The 21384-nt window shown below is 44.9% G+C and overlaps 2 protein-coding genes, 1 long non-coding RNA gene and 1 pseudogene across 12 annotated transcripts in view; 2 read left to right on the top strand and 2 right to left on the bottom strand.

The window, feature by feature from the left end:
- Positions 1–4913: 4913 nt before the first annotated feature.
- LOC115555820 (putative nuclease HARBI1) lies at positions 4914–6339 on the bottom strand (annotated as a pseudogene).
- Positions 6340–6362: 23 nt separating this feature from the next.
- Positions 6363–9604, top strand: LOC115556193 (uncharacterized). Of its 2 annotated transcripts, XR_003978955.1 has the most exons (3): positions 6363–7130; positions 8705–8799; positions 9041–9604. It is a non-coding gene; the product is annotated as an uncharacterized LOC115556193 (long non-coding RNA). The 2 variants fall into 2 exon arrangements; XR_003978954.1 differs by having other exon boundaries at positions 6363–8799.
- Positions 9605–10670: 1066 nt separating this feature from the next.
- Positions 10671–14558, top strand: chst14 (carbohydrate (N-acetylgalactosamine 4-0) sulfotransferase 14). The gene is made up of 2 exons (XM_030373483.1): positions 10671–11115; positions 11698–14558. The coding sequence occupies exons 1-2, from the start codon at positions 10828–10830 to the stop codon at positions 12526–12528; spliced, it is 1119 nt and encodes a 372-aa protein (XP_030229343.1). The 5' UTR covers positions 10671–10827; the 3' UTR covers positions 12529–14558.
- Positions 14559–14994: 436 nt separating this feature from the next.
- The window catches only part of cep135 (centrosomal protein 135), a 37261-nt gene continuing 30871 nt past the window's right edge, over positions 14995–21384 (bottom strand). For 6 of the 9 annotated variants that reach the window (XM_030373473.1, XM_030373471.1, XM_030373475.1 and 3 more), the window contains exons 19-26: positions 19234–19402; positions 18914–19024; positions 18412–18597; positions 17899–18108; positions 17438–17640; positions 16310–16414; positions 15479–15622; positions 14995–15385 (exon numbers count right to left, since the gene is read on the bottom strand). In XM_030373473.1, the coding sequence (XP_030229333.1) occupies positions 15364–15385; positions 15479–15622; positions 16310–16414; positions 17438–17640; positions 17899–18108; positions 18412–18597; positions 18914–19024; positions 19234–19402 (1150 nt within the window). In that variant the 3' untranslated portion in view covers positions 14995–15363. Of the gene's footprint in view, positions 15386–15478; positions 15623–16309; positions 16415–17398; positions 17641–17898; positions 18109–18411; positions 18598–18913; positions 19025–19233; positions 19403–21384 lie in introns of those variants that run through there. The other 3 variants (XM_030373478.1, XM_030373477.1, XR_003978963.1) reach the window with 3 other exon arrangements.

The following is a 21384-nucleotide window of genomic DNA, read 5'->3' as shown; positions in this document are numbered from 1 at the left end:
TTGAGGAGCAGATTGTACGCTGCTCTTGGTGATGTTAAAGGACGAGGAGGTACACCTCCATCGATTCCTCTGGAGGGATAATCCCGATGATGAAATCGGTGTGTTTGCCGTCGTCAGGGTCAACATCGACGACAAGCCTTACGGATGCATCGCTCAGGTTGCCATGAGAGAGACGGCAAACCTGCCCCAGTTCGCAGTGGTTGCAGAACGCTGGATCCTGACAGAGGACTACTACGTGGACGACGTATTGACGTCACATAATGACCTCCAAACCCTGATTAAAATGACCAAAGGAGTGGAGGACACCCTAAAAGCAGGGGGCTTCTCCCTCAAGCCCTGGGTCCTGACAGGCCAAAGTGGGAGGGGTGAAAAACCCACTGACCCCAACAACGTCGGGTCGACGGAGCCAAAGACCCTGATACTCCCCAACCAGATGCGGGACGAAGAGAATAAGGCATTGGGAGTGGGATACGAACCCGAATCTGACAAACTCCTTGTGCTGACGTCTGTGAACTTTTGAAAGAGGCGAGGAAAGATGAGAACCGGGCTGGATCTACGGGAGGATGAGATCAGAGACGGCACCCCCAACCCTCTCACCAGGCGCATGCTGCTGAGTCAGGTCGCAGGGTTCTATGACCCCATCGGCCTGGCCTCACCTGCCAAGCAACGAGGAGTAATGGTCATAATAGAGTCCTTTCAGGAAGCAGGAAGAGACCGTCCCTCCAAGGACACCTGGGATGATCCTCTTTCGACACGTCTTCGACGTGTCGACGAGGCTGCAATAAAACTCTTTGGGCAGGATGTAAGGCTTGGCCAAGTCAGATTTGATAGGAGTCTCACACCCCATGGAGCCATAGGCCGCCCGATGGGAATCACGTTTTCCGACGGGGGCGAAACTTCCTACGGAGCCGTTCTTTACCTTCGGTGGGAGACGGAACAAGATGGAGTCGTAGTGAAGCTGGTCGAATCAAAGGCCAAGCTCACCCCTCTAGACCAGAAAGGGGATGTCATTAAAGCAGAGCTTTGTCGGGCTGTCTTTGCAACCCGCCTGAAGACATACTTCGAGAAGCACTGCTACATCAAGGTCGAACAGTGGATCCATTTTTTCGATAGTCAGACAATCCTGGGAGCCATCCAGAAGGATAGCTATTGCTATCAGACATTTTTTGCAAACCGGATTGGAGAAATCCAAAAGGCCGGACCAGTGGACAGCTGGAGTTGGATCGAAGGACAAGACAATATCGCCGACCCCATCACAAGGGGAGCATCCCCTGAGGAGCTTGCCGAGGGATCAGTCTGGCAGGAAGACCCTAGATTTTTGAAGCTGCCTGAATCAGATTGGCCTGTGAAAACCGCCAGAGAGATCAACCCCTCTGTCACTGAGGAGATCGGGGAACTTCGGAGGAAGGCGTTCTCGGCCCTTGTCACAGCAAGAGCCCAGCCCAGGAAATGGTCGGGCCCAACCAGCGTTGCGCTTGTGCGCCTTGTGGACCCCCGAAGGTTCAGTTCACTGACACGGTTGTGCGGGACCATCGCCTGGATAAGACGAGCACTGGAAATCTGTCTGGGTGGCAACTGCCAGGCCCCAGTTCAGTCAAAGTGGGAGGCAAGACTGTCTGTGGAAGAAAGAGCAACAGCTTTCAAAGATGTAGCTCTCGAAGCTCAAGACGGTGTCAAGTTCCGAGACACAACCCTGGATCGCCTGGTGGTTCAGAAGGAGGAAAAGACGGGACTCTTTCTCTGCAGAGGGAGAATCCAACGTTGGGATGAGGACAGAGTGGCTGTACCGCTAATCCCATGCCAGTCGTGGCTAGCAAGCCTATTGGCTATGGAGGCACATGAGGAACACCACGAAGGTGTCGCCTCTACCCTTCTACGGACAAGAAGGAAAGCCTGGATCATGCAGGGACGAAGGACAGTTAAGAAGGTGCTGAACAACTGTGTCACCTGCAGAAAGCAAAGAGCCGAGATGTGCCGGCAAATAATGAGTGATCTCCCTCAAGAGCGTACCAAAAGAGCAAGCCCATTCGAGTACACAAGCCTCGTTCTTTTTGGCCCCTTACAGGTGAAGGCCGCTGTTAAAAGAAGGACAAGCAAGAAGGTCTGGGGCATTGTTTACTGCTGTATGGCCTCGAGAGCCGTCCATGCGGACCTCACAGATGACCAGTCAGCAGAAAGCTTCCTCCAAGCGTACTCCCGCTTTGTTGCTCTGAGGGGGCATCAAAAGAAACTATGGTCCGATAGAGGCACCTACTTTGTTGGCGCCAAGGCGTCTCTGCGTGAGCTGCATAAACACCTGGCTTGCCTGCAGGCTGCACCAATGGAAGATGTAGCCGCCAAGAACGGGACCGAGTGGGAGTTTCACCCTGCAGATGCACCCCACAGAAATGGAGCCGCGGAGGCTGCTGTAAAGCTTTTGAAGAGGGCGCTCACGAGCCTTGGAGGAGCTACAGAGTCTTTCACATGGGGAGAACTCCAGACTCTGTTCTATCAGGCAGCCAACCTGACAAACGAGCGTCCAATCGATTCCAGAGCTCAAGAACAGGAAGACTCGGTCGAGTATCTAACACACAACTCCCTAATACTGGGTCGAGCATCGCTTGGAGGAGACACCAGCGGGCTTGACCTCGAGACCCATCCCTGGCGTCGACTAGGGGCTATTCAAATCGGAGTGGACCAGTTCTGGGCAAAGTGGAGAGAACTAGCTGTCCCAAATCTGTTTGTTCGACACAAGTGGCACCGGACAGAGAGGAACGTCAAAGTCGGCGACCTCGTCTGGATTGCTGACCCAAACACTTTGAGAGGTCAGTTTCGTCGGATTCTGAAAGTCTACCCTGATAGTAAAGGGATCGTCAGGGATGCCGACATCGCAACTTGTGCTGGCCTTCCTGTTTCCGTGGCGGGTGGCCGAAAGAAGAGTTCTTCACTGCCCATGGCAGTTATAAGAAGAGACGTGAGAAGGCTGGTGGTCCTTCTCCCGGTGGAGGACCAAACTCATCCACCCAAGCTGCCATGACACCCGCCTCTTCCTGAACCCCTCTCATTCTGCACACCGCCCAATCCCCTTGTCACACACCTGCCCAAACCCCAGTCACCACCCTTACCCCTTGTTGGCTGGTTGGTGCAAGCCTAGCGCTGCCACCATGCCCATCACATTGCTCACTCATGAAGAGGTAAGAGCATGCACATCCCCAGGCAGTGCACCACACAACTGCCAAAGGGATGTTATTGACTTGGACATTGGACACTTACACTTCCACATGGACAAAGCTAAGGGTTACAAAGAATTCCCAAAAAAAAAAAAAAAAAGGGTGTCACTAAGGGGTCTTTTCATTGATTTTGGTAAGTTGCCTGGATCATAAGATCAGCAACTTAAGTGGGAGGTGTTGTGCTTTCTGTGGAGGTCTGCCATTTGTGTAGTCTTGTTATTTCTTATTTACTTATTTAAGTTATAGATAAACGTCTGAGGCTTGGCAGCCCAATGGTGTAGTGCCTCTTTAAGAGAACAGTGTGATGTGGTTCCATGTGACCGGTGTTCACCCAATAAAAAGGTGGCGCAAGATTTGTATCATTGGTAAATAACTTTGACCCGGTGTGCAGCCACTTGGTAAGCTCCCCTAAGTTCTTGTTTTCTTGTCTGCTTTCATGTTGTCACTTCATGTTGTCTGCTATGTTGTCTAAAGATAACGCAATAGCGCTATGCTCCGGTAGATCCTAGCACTTTGCCAAAGTTAAAACGATATATATATTTCAAGTACATAAAGCCATTTGGACTTGTAAACGTCGCTGTCCCATCCTTGTCCATCCATGTTCGTTTTATTTAGTTTTATGAACGTCGATTAAATGAATCGCAGGGGCCGGCATTTGACATGGGTGCTGTACTTCCTGGTTTGCCGCGGGGCATTCTGGGAGCTGTAGTTTCCTATTGCGGAGAAAGACTAGAAGCACCTTTGCAAAGGCTGTTCGGTAGGATTTGAATATGGCGCATGTGACATTTGAAACGTGTACATTAATGATTATGAATTATTATTATTATTATATATTTGTATTTTGATGAATGCAGGTGATGTTTGTGTTATGCACATGAGAAGTGAAACGTTGCATTCCTTATTTTCCAGATTTATTACCTGCTTTCCCTTTGTGAAAAATAAACAAAAGAGTGGAATACTGAGTAATATCCTTTGTACACCGGGTTACCCCTTCCGTGGGGAGAAAACGGAACACACACCAAAACACAAGCACCTACAAGCACACACACACACGCACGCACATGTACTAATACATTCCTTTCTACAAGCACACTCTGGACAAAATTCCATTGAACAAACAGGCAATAATAATATAATAATAATAATAATAATAATACCACTATAGACCCGCCTCCCTGCGCCCCCTACAGGTTACCGGATGTAACTTGTTTTGAAAATCGCTATATAGGGGATATATTATATACTACTGGTGGGACTTCACCAGCAGAAACTAACATCCACAGAATCTGAAGCTAAGCTAACAGAGGCTGTTGATAAAACTGAAGTACAATGGCGGAGGATATAGGATCTGACAAAGAAGATGGCACCATGCAAAATTTCACCATTTCGAAAGAAATACAAACAAGGACTAATTCACTGAGTTCACCAACTAATACTCTTCACTAGAAATGTTGTGTGAAATGATTTTCAAGCAGTCTTGCGGTATCAGCTTGGTAGATGTAACAGCGAGGTGTCCGATAGGAGGAGATCTAGATCAGCGGGAGTGGCAAGCGAAGCTGTGCATCGTGGTGCATGGTGGGAGTTGTTGTCTTCAATCCACAAGCGCCAAAAAGTCACTTTCTGCCTTTTCTCGGTCAAGACGGCCCCAAATTAGAATTTTATTTTATTATTCGAATACATATAGGACCCAATTTCCATACATATTCATGCCTCCACCGGTGAAATGCTCCTTTAAGTGATCATCCGTAAATGTCATTGAATATGACATTTACGGAACACCACAGATTAGGGAATTGTAAACAGGCTGTCACTTAGGACCCTTCAAGTGTAATTGAATGTAAAGTAAGTGGAACTAAACTAAAATCGTTTCTGATATGAATGGTGACATTCTGTTGGCAAGACCTTGCAAAATCGTAATGAAAAAAAATAGGCTACAAAAGAGAACGTGCGTCAATTTGGATTAATCCTGATTAATCCTGTTAAATAAAATTAACGCTTTTTAGGGCTTGCCCAGCCCTAAAAAAAACAACAAAACGCATCTTTCCAAGAGGAAAACTAAATGAAACAAAAAAAGTAACCAAAAACCTGGTTAGAGATGGCCCGTCTGACCGCCGTTCCTGTGGGATGATCCACCGTGATGGGGTACACGACATAATCTGCCACCAATGGCACATGTGGGGCTCTCTCTTTACGAATTGTTGCAATATTGTGGAGCACCACACATGCCGTGATGATTTGGCTTGCCCTCTCCGGCTTGACCCTCAAACCACAGAGGCAGTTCCAGCGGGCCTTGATTACCTCAAAGGTCATCTCTATCCTCACCCGGCATGTGTTGAACCGGGCCTCTGATTGACTCTGTGTAGGTCGCCGTACGGTGTCATTAGGAACGGCATGCAGCCATACCCTCTGTCCCCAACAAGAATTCCATCATAACGGCCTATTAGAAAGAACATAATGTCATCAGTGACTTAATCAACATTTACAGTTAGTCATCTTGTGTATTGCGCCACACCTTGCTGAAACAGTCGGCAAAGACTTGACTCCCGAAAAATATGGGAGTCATGGACCTAGCCAGGCCATTTGGCATCCGCACATAAATGCACATCACTTGGGAGACGAATCCCGCACGTAGAAATTCAAGACTGACGCGCTACCTCCACTCAGGAGGTTTTATTTTACCTGAAAGTGTGTAAAATCCTTCCTTGACAATTTGACTGGGCAAGAAGCTGGGAAACGCCACAAACATATTAAACAAAATATTGAGCACAGCTACAACCTTGCAAATAGCACGGTACACCGTATTTTTGCCAATATGTTCTGCATCACCAGCTGCATGTAAATATGTGCCCGTGGCAAAAAATCGCAGTGAAACACAGACACACTGCGCAACAGTAAGTGCACAGCTTCCTTGTGTAGCATTGCCTATATACGGTCCAACAAGGACGATCAAATAACGAATACCCTCTGATGAGAATCTGTATCTCTCATAAAGAATATCGTCAGACAATGCCAAGGGATTGGTTCTGTCCCGAAAAATCCTCTGTCTCCGGAAAGACGCCTGTACGATAAGTGCGCCGAGGTCCACGGGAACACCCACAAATGGAGACGCAATTGTCGGAGGAGGGGCTAGGAAGCTGCGCACGCCGATTTAAGTAGCCGATCTCCGGGTAGACTTAAGCTGAAAACCTGCTCCCAAAACCTGCTTTGGTTGCGAGCATAAGTCACCATGTGTTACGGCTCAAGACTGGGTGGACCCAAACGCACGGCACAAATGACCACAGAAAAAGCGGAAACAGTAGAACAGTTTATTAGTCCACGGTTGATCGAGGTTAGTGCAGAAGGTTGCGTCCGTTAGGGGTAATCCTGAAACCACGGGCCAGGGGGTCCGAAACGGGGTTGGATGGGTCGGCTTGCAGGTGAACCGACAGTCACGCATGACGATTCCAAGACGATGGTAATCCGGCAGTAGAGCAGGGTTGTGGTATGGTTGTGATGTTGATGACTGGTAGAGAGAAAGAAGTGAATTGGGAATGCGCAGAATTGAACACAAGTAAACTAGAACTAGGAATAGAATTGGGAAGTTACTCAACAGGGTAAGTACTAACGACGATCGGCTGGAAGACTGGGGTAGATATCCTGGTGATCCTGATTGCAGATGTCAGGTGCGGGTGATCACGAGGCTGGGTCGGGGTCAGAGCAACTCAATATCAGGAGTACAGAGCTGCTCCCGCACTACAACTGATTCACTCCGGCACCAGTCGTCCCGAATGAGAAGGCTCACTCCTCCGCCGCGCGACTTGCCAGTGATCCCTTGATCGTGGTCCATTCTGTAGGCAGTGAAGCCGTCCGGCTCCACCTCGGTTGACGGGATGTTACTGTCCAGCCACGTCTCTGTGATCGCCACACAGGCGCGATATTCATGTAGGTACCTTACGTTTGCCGTCAGTTCATCCGTCTTCCTCCTCAGGGACTGAGCATTGATGAGCAAACAGGTGGGCAGGGGTAGTCGTGTTTTCATTCTTTTTAGCCTCTGTCTAATTCCCCCTTGCTTTCCGCGTTTACGTTTGCGTTGTGTATAGTGAGAACATATCCTTTGATGGTGACTTTGCAGTAGGTTTAGGTCCAGTGGTTTAGAATTGCACTGTAGGAGAAAGTCTCTTGTGTACTGAATGATCTGGGGAACGCAGCCCTCGGCTTTGCCGAGATTTAGTCCATAGGTGAAGAGTGCACTCAGAGTCAGTAAGGGAAGTGCAATAATCCATGCTGATGAAGCCATGGTTGGAAAAGGGTTGGTATCGAAGTACAGCGATCATATAACAAACAACCGTAAGACGCACACTAAAAACAAAAACAAAGACGCACCGGTCACGCAAACCTGTCACACTGCGGTCGCCACAGAGCAGCGCCCGCCTACTTCCGATGAGCAATCCCTAGGCCTACTACTGTCCCTACTACTATCCCATCTCCCCAATCTTTATGCAAGAGAGATTTAACTTAGAAGGCAATTTTACTCTTCAATATGAAGACCCTGACCTTGATGGGGAACTCTGCATCTTGACAGAGATGTCAGAGTTGTCCTCAAAGGCTGTGGTCAGGGTAATGAGACCAGAACATTTAAATTACTCCCCTTCCCCAGAATTCACTACCCAGACTCAGGAACGCACTCAGAGACGGCCCAATGAATTCCCAATTCCAAAATGTTGCTATGATGTGGAACACATACTGGAGGCAGGTAACACGGCATATAATACCACACAAACACCCATAAAACTGACAGAAACATGACGTTTTAGAAAAAATGGCTGAGGTCATTTTTAGTTTCAATGCCTATGCCAGTGATGAGGAGTTGGCAAAAACTGCAGAGGCATTAGTGCGCAAGCACCCTTGCCTAAAACAGCATGGTAGTGATTGTGGTTGGTTGGCTTGGCAGACCAGCATATTTTCTAAAATGGGTAACTATCGTCACTGGAGCAGTCATCAAAATCGTACAAGTGCTACGGCCAACAATATTTAGCAGTAAAGCCACCTATCAGGAAGTGGTCTAATTTCTTGATTTGATTCAAATCCAAACTTGACACACACACCCAGTTGTGAGGAAGCACAAAGATTTTTGTGTAATTTGACCTGTGATGGGGAATGATGCCATATACTGCAGCAATAATTACCTTGTGTCATCATGACCAATTTTCTTTTTGCATTTTCAGATTTGTGCAGAATTCCATTGAATAACAAATACAAATTTAAAGAGTACATTTTATTCTGCATTTGATAAGTATATGCCACGTCTAATGATAATGTACCTTGAAAATGCTGCCTGCACTGGCAAAATTTCTGAATCGCTAAGAAACATCTTTAGGACCTACAGTATGATCTCCTATGTGTAACACTTCCTACCTCATGATAATTTGTACTTTAGTATTATTTAATATATTCATAGGATTAATATTCTGCTGATTGGTCGTCCCATTACCCCACAATCCCTCTTATCTTTCTAGGAAGAAGTCGATGTTAACAGCAGATGGACAATTACTCTGCGGGCCTTCCCATCTTCCTGCGGAAAGAGGCTGCTGGATTTTTTAAGAACAGGAATGTATGTTTTGATTCAACTGTGTGTCCTACTATTCAACCCTCTCAGATACTACCTTGCAACCAAAAGACAACAACCACAACCATCTTCCTAGTCACCAGAATAGCAATTAAATCTTACTACAGCAATCCCCCAAGAATGTCATATTTGGGATGCACTGGTATATCTATCAATAATATTAAATACACATGTATTGTTTTTCATTGACTACTACTCATTAACTAATTACTTCCATGTTCTTCAGGCAGAAGAAATTGACCTGCCAGACCTCTCGGAAGCAGCTGTAGCTATTCTCACTGTCTCAAGTGACACAGACTCCCTTGCGAAGTTTGGTCCTGCTATCCATTCTATAGTTTTTGAGGGAGATTTGTGTGTGATATAGCGGAGTTGACAGAGGCATTCATTTTGCTGTTTGGCTTAATTTATGCGCTTCATCTCGATTATCCAAAGCAAATGTCCTACACATTTAATTTCATTCAAAAAAATATACTGGGTTTGGATGACCTGAAGCGGTTACCTCCTACTGCTTAGCCTTAAAAATGAATTGCTGATGATGAATGAGTAAGAAGTCTGTTTTCCAAATCTCATGTTGGTACTGCCAGCATGTTAATACTCAAGCAAGCAGGGGGGGAAGAGTACCATCTTTTAGTTATTTTTATGCTTTTATTTATGTTATTTTTGTTGAGTATTATTACCTTTGTTGAAGAAATGGTTTTTATTTCTTTGGTTTTGATAAACCCCATTTCAAGGGAGGCTGTTCCGTTAGAATTCAAATGGAGTTCTTAAATAAATGGAATCTGCAGTGAAATTGTCCTCTGAATATTTTTTTATTTGAAGGATACAATAAAATGTATTTGATTTAGAGGAAAATAGTAAACATAAAAAGTCAAGAAAATGTGTTTCAATAGAGTTAAGTCAACTTAAAAATATAAGGCTGAATTGACAATGATTAGGTATGTTTAATTTAATGAGTCATGTTGATAACATTAATATATTATTAGGAGTGATAACTTAAGAAAATCAAGTCCATTTCCAGCAGCTAGGGGGCGACTGTTTGCTGTTGCCACACCACAGTGTTCGGCTCCGGGGCGCCAACTGGATGCTGTAGAGTGGCGAAGTCACGCCCCTTCCGATAGAGCTCATGGGACCTATGAGATCGAAAAATATGAATGGGTGTCAATGGAGAGAAAATAATTATTTTCTGGTCCCAGTCTTTATATGCCCTGGATTACACATATGTTGTTTGTGGATTTAAATGATAATTTTTCATGCAAAGAAAACTAAAATTTTTCGTGAAGAAGTTTGATAATTTTAGGTTTTATGTGAGGCCACTTTGTGAACTACAGATCTTCGCTGCTCTCGACGCATAGGATATACGTCACCACACCGGCACTTGGGACTCTGCACAGATTGCGATCTCTCTGCTCCACTTCACCACTTTTTTTCAAGGCGAGGATAAAAGCATAGAAAGAGGTGAAAACCACTATAAGTCGGGGCATGTGGAGAGTTTTAGTTATGTGCCATCTCTATGTGCCATCTCTGTGCCGAGTTCCAAGTGCGGGTGTGGAGACGTATATCATATGCTTCGAGAGCAGCGAAGAGCTGTAGTTCACAAAGCGGCCTCACATAAAACCTAAAATTATCAAACTTCTTCATGAAATTTTTTAGTTTTTATTTGCATGAAAAATTATCATTTAAATCCACAAACAACATATGTGTAATCCAGGGCATATAAAGACTGGTACCAGAAAATAATTATTTTCTCTCCATTGACACCCATTCATATTTTTCGATCTCATAGGTCCCATGAGCTCTACCGGAAGGGGCGTGACATCGCCACTCTATTGGACATTCTCGAAAAGCAAAGCCTACATATCCCACAATTCCATACGGGCGCTGAACTTTTTGAGGAAAAGAGTAGAAGAGACTAGTGCAGACAGTCTTTACGATAACTATGGGTACGTGTTAGAATTTAAAGTCTGTCCCCCAAAAATAGAACCTTTTCCTTTACAGCTCAACTCGATAGAAACCATGCTTCCGCGAAAGCAGGATTATGCGATGAAAGGAGCTAACGGGCCAAGGAGCCGTTCAGTTATGAACTTTAAAACGGTAAAGTCGAGCTCCGTACGCCACAGTTCTGCCGTTTTGCCGTCGGTGCTGACGTTCGCTGTGATCGTCGCATCCGGAGGCCTGCTGCTTATGATTGAGAAAGGAATGCTTAACAGCCTGGATACACCTCCGCCTCGAGGGACCGGCCAACGGTCCGAGTACACCGCCCATGTCAGACAACAAGGCCGGGTAGTGGACACAGACTTTCAGGTATGCGTCTGCAATGCATCGTACCAATATCGATATCCTGCTGATATCAGTGAAGCGTAGTAGGCTATTTACTAACTGTATTACCTTGTTATTTATCTAGTGAATAACAACTTACAAGTAACCCATGGGCCTAACAACTTTTTTGATCCAATAGTTTTTGTAAGCAAATAGCCAGATACTATTTAACTAATGCCTTCTTAATTGCTAACCCAGGAAAAACGCTTCAACGCTCCTAGAGCAATGCACGTTGTTGTTACGGAAATTATCATGTCGCAATAGAGTGTTACAACCTGACATACACTTTTAAAATCTGTATTTGCAGCATTATATGCCATAGCCAGACCTTACCCAGGCTAATGAAAATCATATGAGAAATAAGAAAATAACTAAGAAAGAGCTTGTGGCAGATCTTGTTATTTATATGTTCCAGTAATCCTTATCGTGTGTGTGTGTGTGTGTGTGTGTGTGTGTGTGTGTGTGTGTGTGTGTGTGTGTGTGTGTGTGTGTGTGTGTGTGTGTGTGTGTGTGTGTGTGTGTGTGTGTGTGTGTTGTTTGGGGTGGGGGGGGGGGGTTCACATCCAGATCCTTCAAGAGATCCGCAACCGCACGATCCGAACTATGTGTGGTCAGAAAAGCATGCCACACGACGTGTGGTCCCTGAGCCCGTTGCAGAGAAAAACCCTGCTGCAGCACGTCCTGGTCAACGACCAGCACCGCTTCCTCTACTGCTATGTCCCCAAGGTGGCATGCTCCAACTGGAAGAGGCTGCTCAAGGTGCTCAGCGGGGCCCTGGGGAATGTGGACGTCAAGATCAAGATGGACCACCACAGCGACCTGCTCTTCCTCTCCTCCCTGAAGCCTGAGGAGATCCGCTACCGCCTCAAGCACTACTTCAAGTTCCTGTTTGTGCGGGAGCCCATGGAGCGCCTGCTCTCGGCATACAAGAACAAGTTTGGGGAGATCGAGATGTACCAGAAGAGGTACGGCGTGGAAATCGTGAAGCGCTACAGGAAGGGCCAAGGCGCCAAGGGCCCGGCTGTCAAGGGGGACGACGTGACCTTCGCAGAGTTTGTGCGGTACCTCCTGGACGAGGACGTGGAGCGCATGAACGAGCACTGGATGCCAGCGTACAACCTGTGCCAGCCCTGCGCCGTGTCCTATGACTTCATCGGCTCCTACGAGAACCTGCAGCGCGACGCTGAGTACGTTCTGCGGCGTGTGGGGGCACCCGACCATATCCGCTTCCCAGTCAGGCAGCCGTGGTACAAGCCGGTCACCACGGAGACGCTGCAATACTACCTGTGCAGTCTTCCGCAGAAGCTGCTGAAAGACCTTCTGCCCAAGTACATTCTAGACTTCTCCCTGTTCACATACCCACTTCCCAACACAACCAATCCGAACTGCAGACATTGACGCTTAGGCTATAGTGTTTAAATATTTTTTTCGATATGGAATCTGTGTCTTTCAGCTGTACATTGTTTTATACTAGGGATCAAGCCGTATATAGACCCTTTTCGCTCAGTACGTTAAAATGCACAGCTTAATCAGATTAAAGCCGTAGTTCGACAATGCTCCTCATTTGGACAACTGCAATTCTCTGAGTATACATGGCGGTGAGAAAATCGATTCATCGGCCGAAGCATTTCATGCCCCGGTACGATAGGTGGCACTGTACCCATTTCAACTAATAGAGCCACCGGCTGACCTCTTTACGTCACTAGCAACACCAAACTAAGGCGGCATTCGAGTAAGATGTTTCCAGTAGACAGCTGTCAGTTCACTTCGGGTCCATGACACTCCATTGTTCCGACCTCTCGGTCGTATGCAGACTCCTCTGGTGGCGGCGGAGCAGCTCCTCCGAGAGTCCGCATACGGCAACCATCCCTTTCTCCTCCATGTTGCAGTTCAATCTTTGCTTCAGAGTTAAAGCCAAAGTTCCTCTCCCCCCAATTCCTTCTCCACCATGGCCAAGATAACCCTCACTACAAGTCTTTACTTTTTTCTGAAGTACCAGAGAGTCGGAGAACCCGACGCAGTCATTAAGATTCCACATAACAGAGAACATCCCAGTCAGTTCGGCTGCGGTGCAATGAATGAAGATCGTAAACACGTCGGAAGAAAAAAACCCATTTTGACCGATATGCCCGAAGTTACTACTTTACAACCTTGTTGATGACGAACATTTAGAAAAACATGTAGTTTTAAATCAGCCTTGGGTGAAATCGAAGTGTTACACCTTACCTGCTGTCGGCTCCCAGATCGTAGTTGAGGAGCACAGGAGAGACGTTCCCTCCAGGGCCGATGTTCTCTCGGGGGCAACACCCTTCACTTTGACGGGCAGTAGGTCTGCTTTTAGGTCAGAATGAAGCAGCTATCGTTTCTTGAAGGGCTGGGTAATTTATTCGTAGTTCCACAAACTTTACAGTACACATTTGTACAGACACAACCGGACTCGTTAAATTCATGAAACTGACACACGCTACTGCTCAATCTCCTCGCTCATTCACTCACTCGCTGAGGTCACTCACACACACTGCCATTCTCGTGCACACACATACGCTACTCTCGTAACAGATGTGTAGTGTGTACTGAATGCTTGATGATGATACACTTAAAGGGGGTAACTACATCGGCAAGACACCGGCTTCTTCCATCTTCTTGGCCACCTTTTTAAATAAATTGCTGTTTCTCGTTTTCCGATGGAGACAACACAAGTATCGTCTCCTTATACTTTCGGCTCACGGCTCCGGGAAAAGACCCCCATCATGCGCAGAATGCAAAATGCAATTCCAATCGAATTTAACGCATACATGCATGCTAAATAGCGACTATCAATCGAATAATCTAGGGGTCTTAATCCGACTATGGGTAACCCGATTCGATTTGATTTTAGTCAGACCAAAGCGTATACATGCATCTGAATAATCCAATAATAGTCGGATTAAGCCAATAATTAGATTTTCTTGAGTGTCATGTAAACGCACTGTGGATGCGTCAGGGGGCAGGTAGACCAAAGTGAAGATATTAATCATTGCTACTTCAATGTCATGCCCTGGTATTTAATGGTAGCAGGCCCATAATTTATATTAAGAGGGAGTCTTGTTTAATGGATATATTGGGGGCACAGAAGGGATGCATACCATACTCGTATCGGACATCCGAATCATTCGTAGATACGTAAATACAACACATGAGCATTGTATTTTTTAAGTATGTCTTTGTATTGACTTGTTCCTCCATTACATTTTTACAAAATTTGTCTGTTAATCCAAAGACTGAAAGTTGCGGCATGTTAAACCCCTAAAACTTGAATCAATTGTACAAATTGCCACGTTTAACAGGTTACTGCCAGCCAAACTCATTTGAATGTTATTAATTTTAGTTTACAATCAAACCTCGTCTACTAGATAATTATTTTGTACGATTAAACGTTTTATTCACAACCCTGTTTATAATAATGATGTTTTTACAATTTTCATTTAGGAATTAAAGAAAAAAAGGGGAAAATCGTAACTGACCAAGACTGCCTCTTAAATTTAAATCATATTCTTTACATAATTTAAAAATGTACTTCCTCTCAAGCAGTCGTTCTCAAGAGCCATTTCCATGCTGCTGCTACATGTCTTCAACACTGGTCCGGAGAGGCTACCAAGCACCTCACCGTTCAAAGTGCTCTGTAGTCAACTCTCTAGAGGACGTCCATCTTTCTGAAGTGGAGACACTCCCTCTGAGCGGAGACTCCGAGGGAGTGATGTCTCGTTTGGATAAAGGCGACATGGTGCAAAACGACGACATGGTGCGTTTCCTTCTACAAGGCTCTGCCCCTGCCCCTCCCCCTCAGTGAGCCTATCAAACCATAAGCAGACAGCACATTAGAAATAGCAGCAGGGGGATGCCAGTTCATCTTTTTATTCAGTAATAATTAAATATTTTATCATACACATACACAATAAATAATACATCATAGCAAACGTTGAAGAAAAACACTTGGCAGGTCATGTAAAAAATTTGGTGAGATAATTCATGAAAAATTATGCACAATCATTTTGTTACATGAAATATCATGATTTCAATTTTGGTGGATGGAACTTAATGCAGAAGGAGGACCTAAGGTTACCAGGATGCTTCTGCAGTTGAATCCTGAAGCCAGTCTGGTGTGTATGCTGGGTTGCATAGCAGTGTCTCAGGGAAAGAGAAATTCCAGGGAAATCTTTTATCTTTTTTTTTCTTGTCTGCTTGGCTTGGCTGCTACGCCTTAAAGCTCACACTTCTGTGGAGGACAACAAAATAAGCAGAAATCTTTAGTTCATTAAGTGTCCAAAATGAAAATCTTACTTTGAAAAAAGAAGAAGAAAGTACCGACTTCTCTGGCAGCTTCTCAGCAGAGCGGTCTGGGGTTCGAAGGATGGAGTGCTCGGGGGAGGGGGGCTGTGGGCTGAGGGGGGAGGAGCTACGCAGCGACGAGAAAGAAACTCCCTGTCTGCGCATCTCCTGAACAGCCCTCTCGCTGTGGAGAAAGAGGATGGTATTAGTAGGTCATCAGGATGTACATTATGGATCACTGCAAATCTAAACAACCACATGTTAACCCACATGTTATTACTGGTTGTTATTGTTTTATCCTGTGACTATCGTACTCAGTGTTAACATCGTACTAAGAGGCCTATTATTCCTGGCCATACAACTGGTGTTTGGAGCAGCAGCAGTCACTAATGAATGGCTGATGTGTTTGAAGCAGACCAGCAACCCAACAAACAGCATCTGGCTTTTCACTTGAGTGTTACCAACAAGGCAGTGTAGGCCTTGAAATTGCGTTTCTTTAATAGTTAAGATGGTACCGACTACTTTAATCTGCACGGGACAGAGATACGTACATTGGTGTTTTTGAAAGTGAATTGTACATTCTTATTGTGTTTATACCATTCTTGAAATCTGTCCAATTCAAGCAAAACCAACATTAATTATGGACACATGGCATCATGAAATTTATATTGAACCTACCAAAAATAGATCTTAATCAACCATCTATCCGATTGGTTCTAATAAGCAATATATTATTTTAAGAAATGTCAACAGCTCTAAGTGAAATTATTTTTCATGCCATTCTAGTAGTCCTTCTCAAGAGCTGTATCCATGCTGCTCTCTTGAAATATATTCAACACTGGCCCAGAGAGGCTACCGAGGAGCACCCCACCGTTCAAAGCGCTCTGTAGTCAACTGTCTTTTGAGGATGTCCATCTCTGTCTGAAGCTGAGACACTCTCCCTCGGAGCTGAGATACCTCCCTGGCATGTCCTGCACTATCAAACACACACAAAAACAATCTTCAATTATCTTGAATAAACAAGAATGTTGCTCTAATATGCAAGTCATCGCATTCAGAGTTCAGGGTTTATTAATTTGATATTATGCTAAAACCATTTTATTTTGGTTTTAAACTTGGTAATTTGTCTCACATGATCGTCAACATATTAATCTATGCTTTTATATCATTTTTAATGAAATAAGTCTCAAATTTAGGGAAAAAATATGTAGAATCCTTAATTTTTTTGCCATTCTCCCCAAAACATTGTGAACGGACCACTCTGCTGAGAACGCAGAAAGCATTCCATTTGGGATGTCTCAAGGCCTTTTCCGAGGCGCTCAGACATCACGACCCAGCCCTGAATGGGCAGAGGTCGACTGCGGCGTCTAAAAGAAAGTTGAGTTTTTCAGAATACTTGCAGTATAACACCATGTTGTGTGTGGATGGGGAAGCTCCGTCTGAGAAGCGATGTATTTAATGTCAGTGTCCGAGTGAGGGTTAGGCTTCCCGGACAGCTATAGTATTTTTATAGTGTAATATAACCTATAGTGACAAATATAGTATAATAATAAGGTGTGTGGCGCATTTCATATTCAACATCATTCAATTTAACGACCATACACAACAACGGTACTGATAAAGTATCATAAAGTTGGCGTGGGTCAAACCATTGTGATAACACCCCCCCCTCTTTCCTTAAACTCTCAACCAAAAACAAATTTATTGAAATCTCAGTGGGTTCAGTAACTCTTACAAACCATAAAAAGCTGGAGATCATGCTTACCATATAATGAACTACCGAATAATCCTTGATACCATATAATAAACTATGGGATAATCCTAAACAAACCAGATAATAAACTACCGGATAATCCTTTATTCCATATAATAAACTACTGGATAATTCTTCATAACAAGTAATAAACTACTGGATAAATCTTCATAAACACAATTTGAAATACCGGATACTCCTCCATAACATATAATAAAGAAGTGTTCACGAGTGGAACAGCCTTACGTCTTGCTGTCGGCCAGTGCCAGGCGTTCTCGCAGCACCCTCAACTCAGACTCTTTCTCACTGGCACTCAGGTGGCTCTGGAACTCCTTCTGCCGATTGTTGGAGAGTAGAGCCTCCAGGTTGTGGGCCGTTTGCCGTTCGCTGGCAAGCTGCTTCTTCAGGAGCTCACCCTCTGAGCGAACATCATCAAGCTCTCCGGTCAGCTGCAGAACACACACACACGTTGAACCATGTTGTCATATCTGGCGATACATACAGCCTGGCAAGGTGGAAAGATGAACAATGATTGAGGGGAAGTTGAAACTCCACACGGTTGTAGATCTACACGGATAACCTTGAGCCATGTCCACGCTAACGGCTTATTGTACTAATGCTGTTTTATCAAAGGCTAGGCTAGTCATGAATGTATCCCCGTTAATTTAGCGACGGCCCTGTCTTGGTCTCCCTGCAGTGCGACCCACCCGCTCCAGCTCCATGCTTTTGGAGGTGAGGTGGCAGGCCGTCAGCTCTTTGCCAGAGTCCAGCTTGACACAGAGCTCCCTGACGGAGGCCAGGTCCGAGAGCAGGGCTGCCTTCTCCTCCTGCGCCCCCTTCAGGTCCTCCTCCAGGCGGGCCATGCCTCGGGCCAGCGAGGACACCTGGGCATCGTAGGCCTGCAGGGCGTGCATGTGCTGGGGGAGCGAGGGATCAGGTTGATTCATTAAGCAGACTATTTTTGGCACATCCATCTCATGGTCATTACTATGTCTGAGCAAAATGTTTTCCATATCTTTCGGTATGGTTAGAACTATGGCACTCCATCAGGATAATAATACCTATTATTTTGGAACACTGAAACATTACGTTTCAGTTGGCACTTAATCTCTCCCATAGAGATTAAATGATGACAGGAATTAAGTCCTAAATCCCCTCCTATATCCATTTTGAGGATGTGTGCGTTTGTGTGAGAACGAGTGAGCGGTAGACTTGCTCACCTGCTGGATCTCTGTTTCCTGGTGGCTGATGGTCTGGCGGAGGTGTCTGCGCTCTGTGTCGGAGGAGAGCAGCTCCAGCCGGATGGAGCTGGTTAAGCCTTGGGCCTGCTGGAGCTTCTGATCCCGCTCCTCCAGCGTTGTGTGTGCCAGGCGGAACCGCTCTAGCAAATCCTGGCTCTCCTGCTCCTGCACACCCGCAGGGACCCAAACGGCCATTGTTGTTGATCCATCTTTTTCCTTTGTAGCGTAGATTTTTACTTTTTTCTCATTGTTGATATATTCTTTATATCATAGTATTACTAATATCTTTGGTCATATTAGGATTATCATTGTGATGTGTGATAGACATCCCACACACTCGAGTGTTCTCGCCTACCTTTCATTATAAGTGATAGCAGCAAGTAATGGGCCACAAATAACTACAGATGGAATACTATTCTGCCATTTAGGCACAGATATACCTCTATTCTTGAATCATTTAGGAACAACAGTGGTTCCTTGCCTTGGTAGTAATCAGTTTCTCGATTCTGGCCACCTCAGAGATGTAAGAGAGAACTCTGGACTTGAGCTCATCTTTCTCGTGCATGGCCTCCTCCATCTCCGCGTGCAAGGTCTGAGGACAGCAGAGCCTACCTCAAGACACTGTACCAACATAATACAGGACTCAGGTTTCCATCTTTTATCAACTTATTTACAGTGTCTCCGCCATCACAAGCACTACCATGACAGCATATTGAAAGAGTGCAATATACTTCAATGCAAGACTCATGCACACACAAGACATCCGAGCTGCTATTAATTCAAATGGTGCATGTTGTGCACCTGGTTCTCCCGGGTCAAGGTGGCCAGGTCCTCCTGCAGCCTCCGGTTCTCCCGGACCACCATGTCCTTGGCTCGGCCGTGCTCAACCACCTCCCCCTGAGCTGAGTCCAGCTGTCTCCTCAGGCTGGCTAATTCCCTGTCCCGACTGCCCACACAGCCCTTCAGCTGCCTGCACGCACGCACACACACACACACACACACACACACACATGTCTTGTGGGGCTCTTCCGCAACTCAAACCAAAAGGCAACAACAAGACCTGGGTCAAAATGGTGGGAGGGGTAATGTTGTGGTTTAATTTGATGTATTATAAATTAATTACGAAAATAAGGGGGGATAAAGGATAAAGGATTCAATATAAATAGCAACAATCACTTTAGTCAAACCTACGAGAAAACACAGGTAATTGAAAAGGCAGTTTCTAATTGGCTCAAATTGTTGACAGCCATGGCATTTTCCAAGAACGCCCACCTGCCACCAGTATGTGCTAATCAGAAGGTAGAATAGCAACAACATGTGTTTATGGGGGCTGCAGAACACAGTGTATGGTGCCTAGGATTCAGTCACCAATAAACACCAAGTGGCAACCAGTCAAAGTAAAGGGAATGCTGTATGCCAGTGATTTTCAAACTGTGGGGCGCGCCCCCCCTGGGGCGTGCAAGAGTTCTTCAGGGGGGGCGCGACGTGAGAAAAAAACAAAACGAAAAGACCCCTGAAACCCGTACTTCAACTGTAAAAGTAACATAACTAAATCAATTTTCAACCGTTTATCTCCCTTGCAAACCATTGAACAAATCTACACACTTGTATCTTCAATAATATCTAAACAGAATTTCAATATAATTTAAAATGTCTTCAGAATCACAGTTTTAGTTTCATACCGCTTCGTTTTCAGCTGTTTTCATTGAAGACGTCAGCCCATTCTGATACACCTACTTCTAGACATCGTAACTCATTCATTTTTCCACCGTTTACCATCGTTCAAACCATTAAACAAATCTACACACTTGTATCTTCAATACTATGTAAACGGAATTTTGATAGCATTTATACTTTTTTCAGAATCACAGTTTTAGTTTCAAACCGGCATCATTTTCAGTTGCTTATAATAATTTAGGTCACCATAGCAACGCCGGTAAACAAACCCCTCCGAATAGTCGAATCTCTGGACTGAAAAGGCAGATCTGATTAGACTCAGAAAATTCATAGTCGGGGACCCTGAATGAATCTGTGTAAACTGGCAGTTTACACAAATTAAGATGTTCAAATGTATTTAAAAAAGGTTAAGCTAAAACATACTTAGATAAAGTTGTTAAATTGTGTTAAGAAATGTGTTTAAAAACGCACAAAGATGTTGTAATGTTTCAGAAATATGGTTAAAATGTTTAAAAAATATGTTTCAAATGTTTTAAAATTATGATCAGGGATGTTTAAAATGTGTAAAATAATTAAGATAGCTTTCAAAACAAGTATTTAGAACAAACATTTTTTTGTGGGGGGGGCTCAGCTGAATTTTTTTCTCTGAGGGGGGGCTCACTCTCTCACACTTTGAAAACCCCTGCTGTATGCTATTATATTTTAGACGATTCTTGCAAATTCCAAAAAGGCCTCTAGACATTTGGACCAATACCATAATGGTGGAGAAACACATTTGCTCTTCCATTCACACCGCTACTCAGTGATAACAAGTCGTGGCGAGGGGGAATTAAACAAAACAGGGTATTAAAACTCTGGCATTCTCCTGAAAAGAGGCCTGTTTGAGAAAGAAGCACCCAAAGCCATGTTAAAGTCAACACCGCTACCTCCTAGTAACAAAGGTGACATTGAGAGTATGAGGTTTATCCAGATCCCGCTTCATGAACACGATGTAGACCATTACCAAACAGGATGCTCGATTTTTTGCCGTTTCCTGTTTCTTGCCAAGTTGTTGTGTAACACGTCTACCTAATACTACATTACATACAATTATGTAATACCTTTCGGTTACGTTCCTATTTATTTGTAGGGGTTTCGGTTTTCCCCTTTCTGTTTTTTTCTGGCCCTCTCCTATATTTTTAGGACTACAAATATGGCCGTTCTGCAGTCCGGACTGGATTGCCAACGAGGGCCATGCCACCCGTTAAAAGGCCTCATAAGTTACACCTGGTCTGC

Source organism: Gadus morhua, chromosome 12 (genome assembly GCF_902167405.1).
Source record: "Gadus morhua chromosome 12, gadMor3.0, whole genome shotgun sequence".
NCBI classification, from domain to species: domain Eukaryota; kingdom Metazoa; phylum Chordata; class Actinopteri; order Gadiformes; family Gadidae; genus Gadus; species Gadus morhua.
This window is presented reverse-complemented; position numbering and strand designations above follow the sequence as displayed.

Bases quoted from the DNA above. Each gene is read 5' to 3' on its own strand.
- chst14 (XM_030373483.1), top strand. From the start codon at position 10,828: ATGCTTCCGCGAAAGCAGGATTATGCGATGAAAGGAGCTAACGGGCCA. The intron at 11,116-11,697 runs GTATGCGTCTGC...GTTCACATCCAG, and splicing joins TAGTGGACACAGACTTTCAG to ATCCTTCAAGAGATCCGCAA.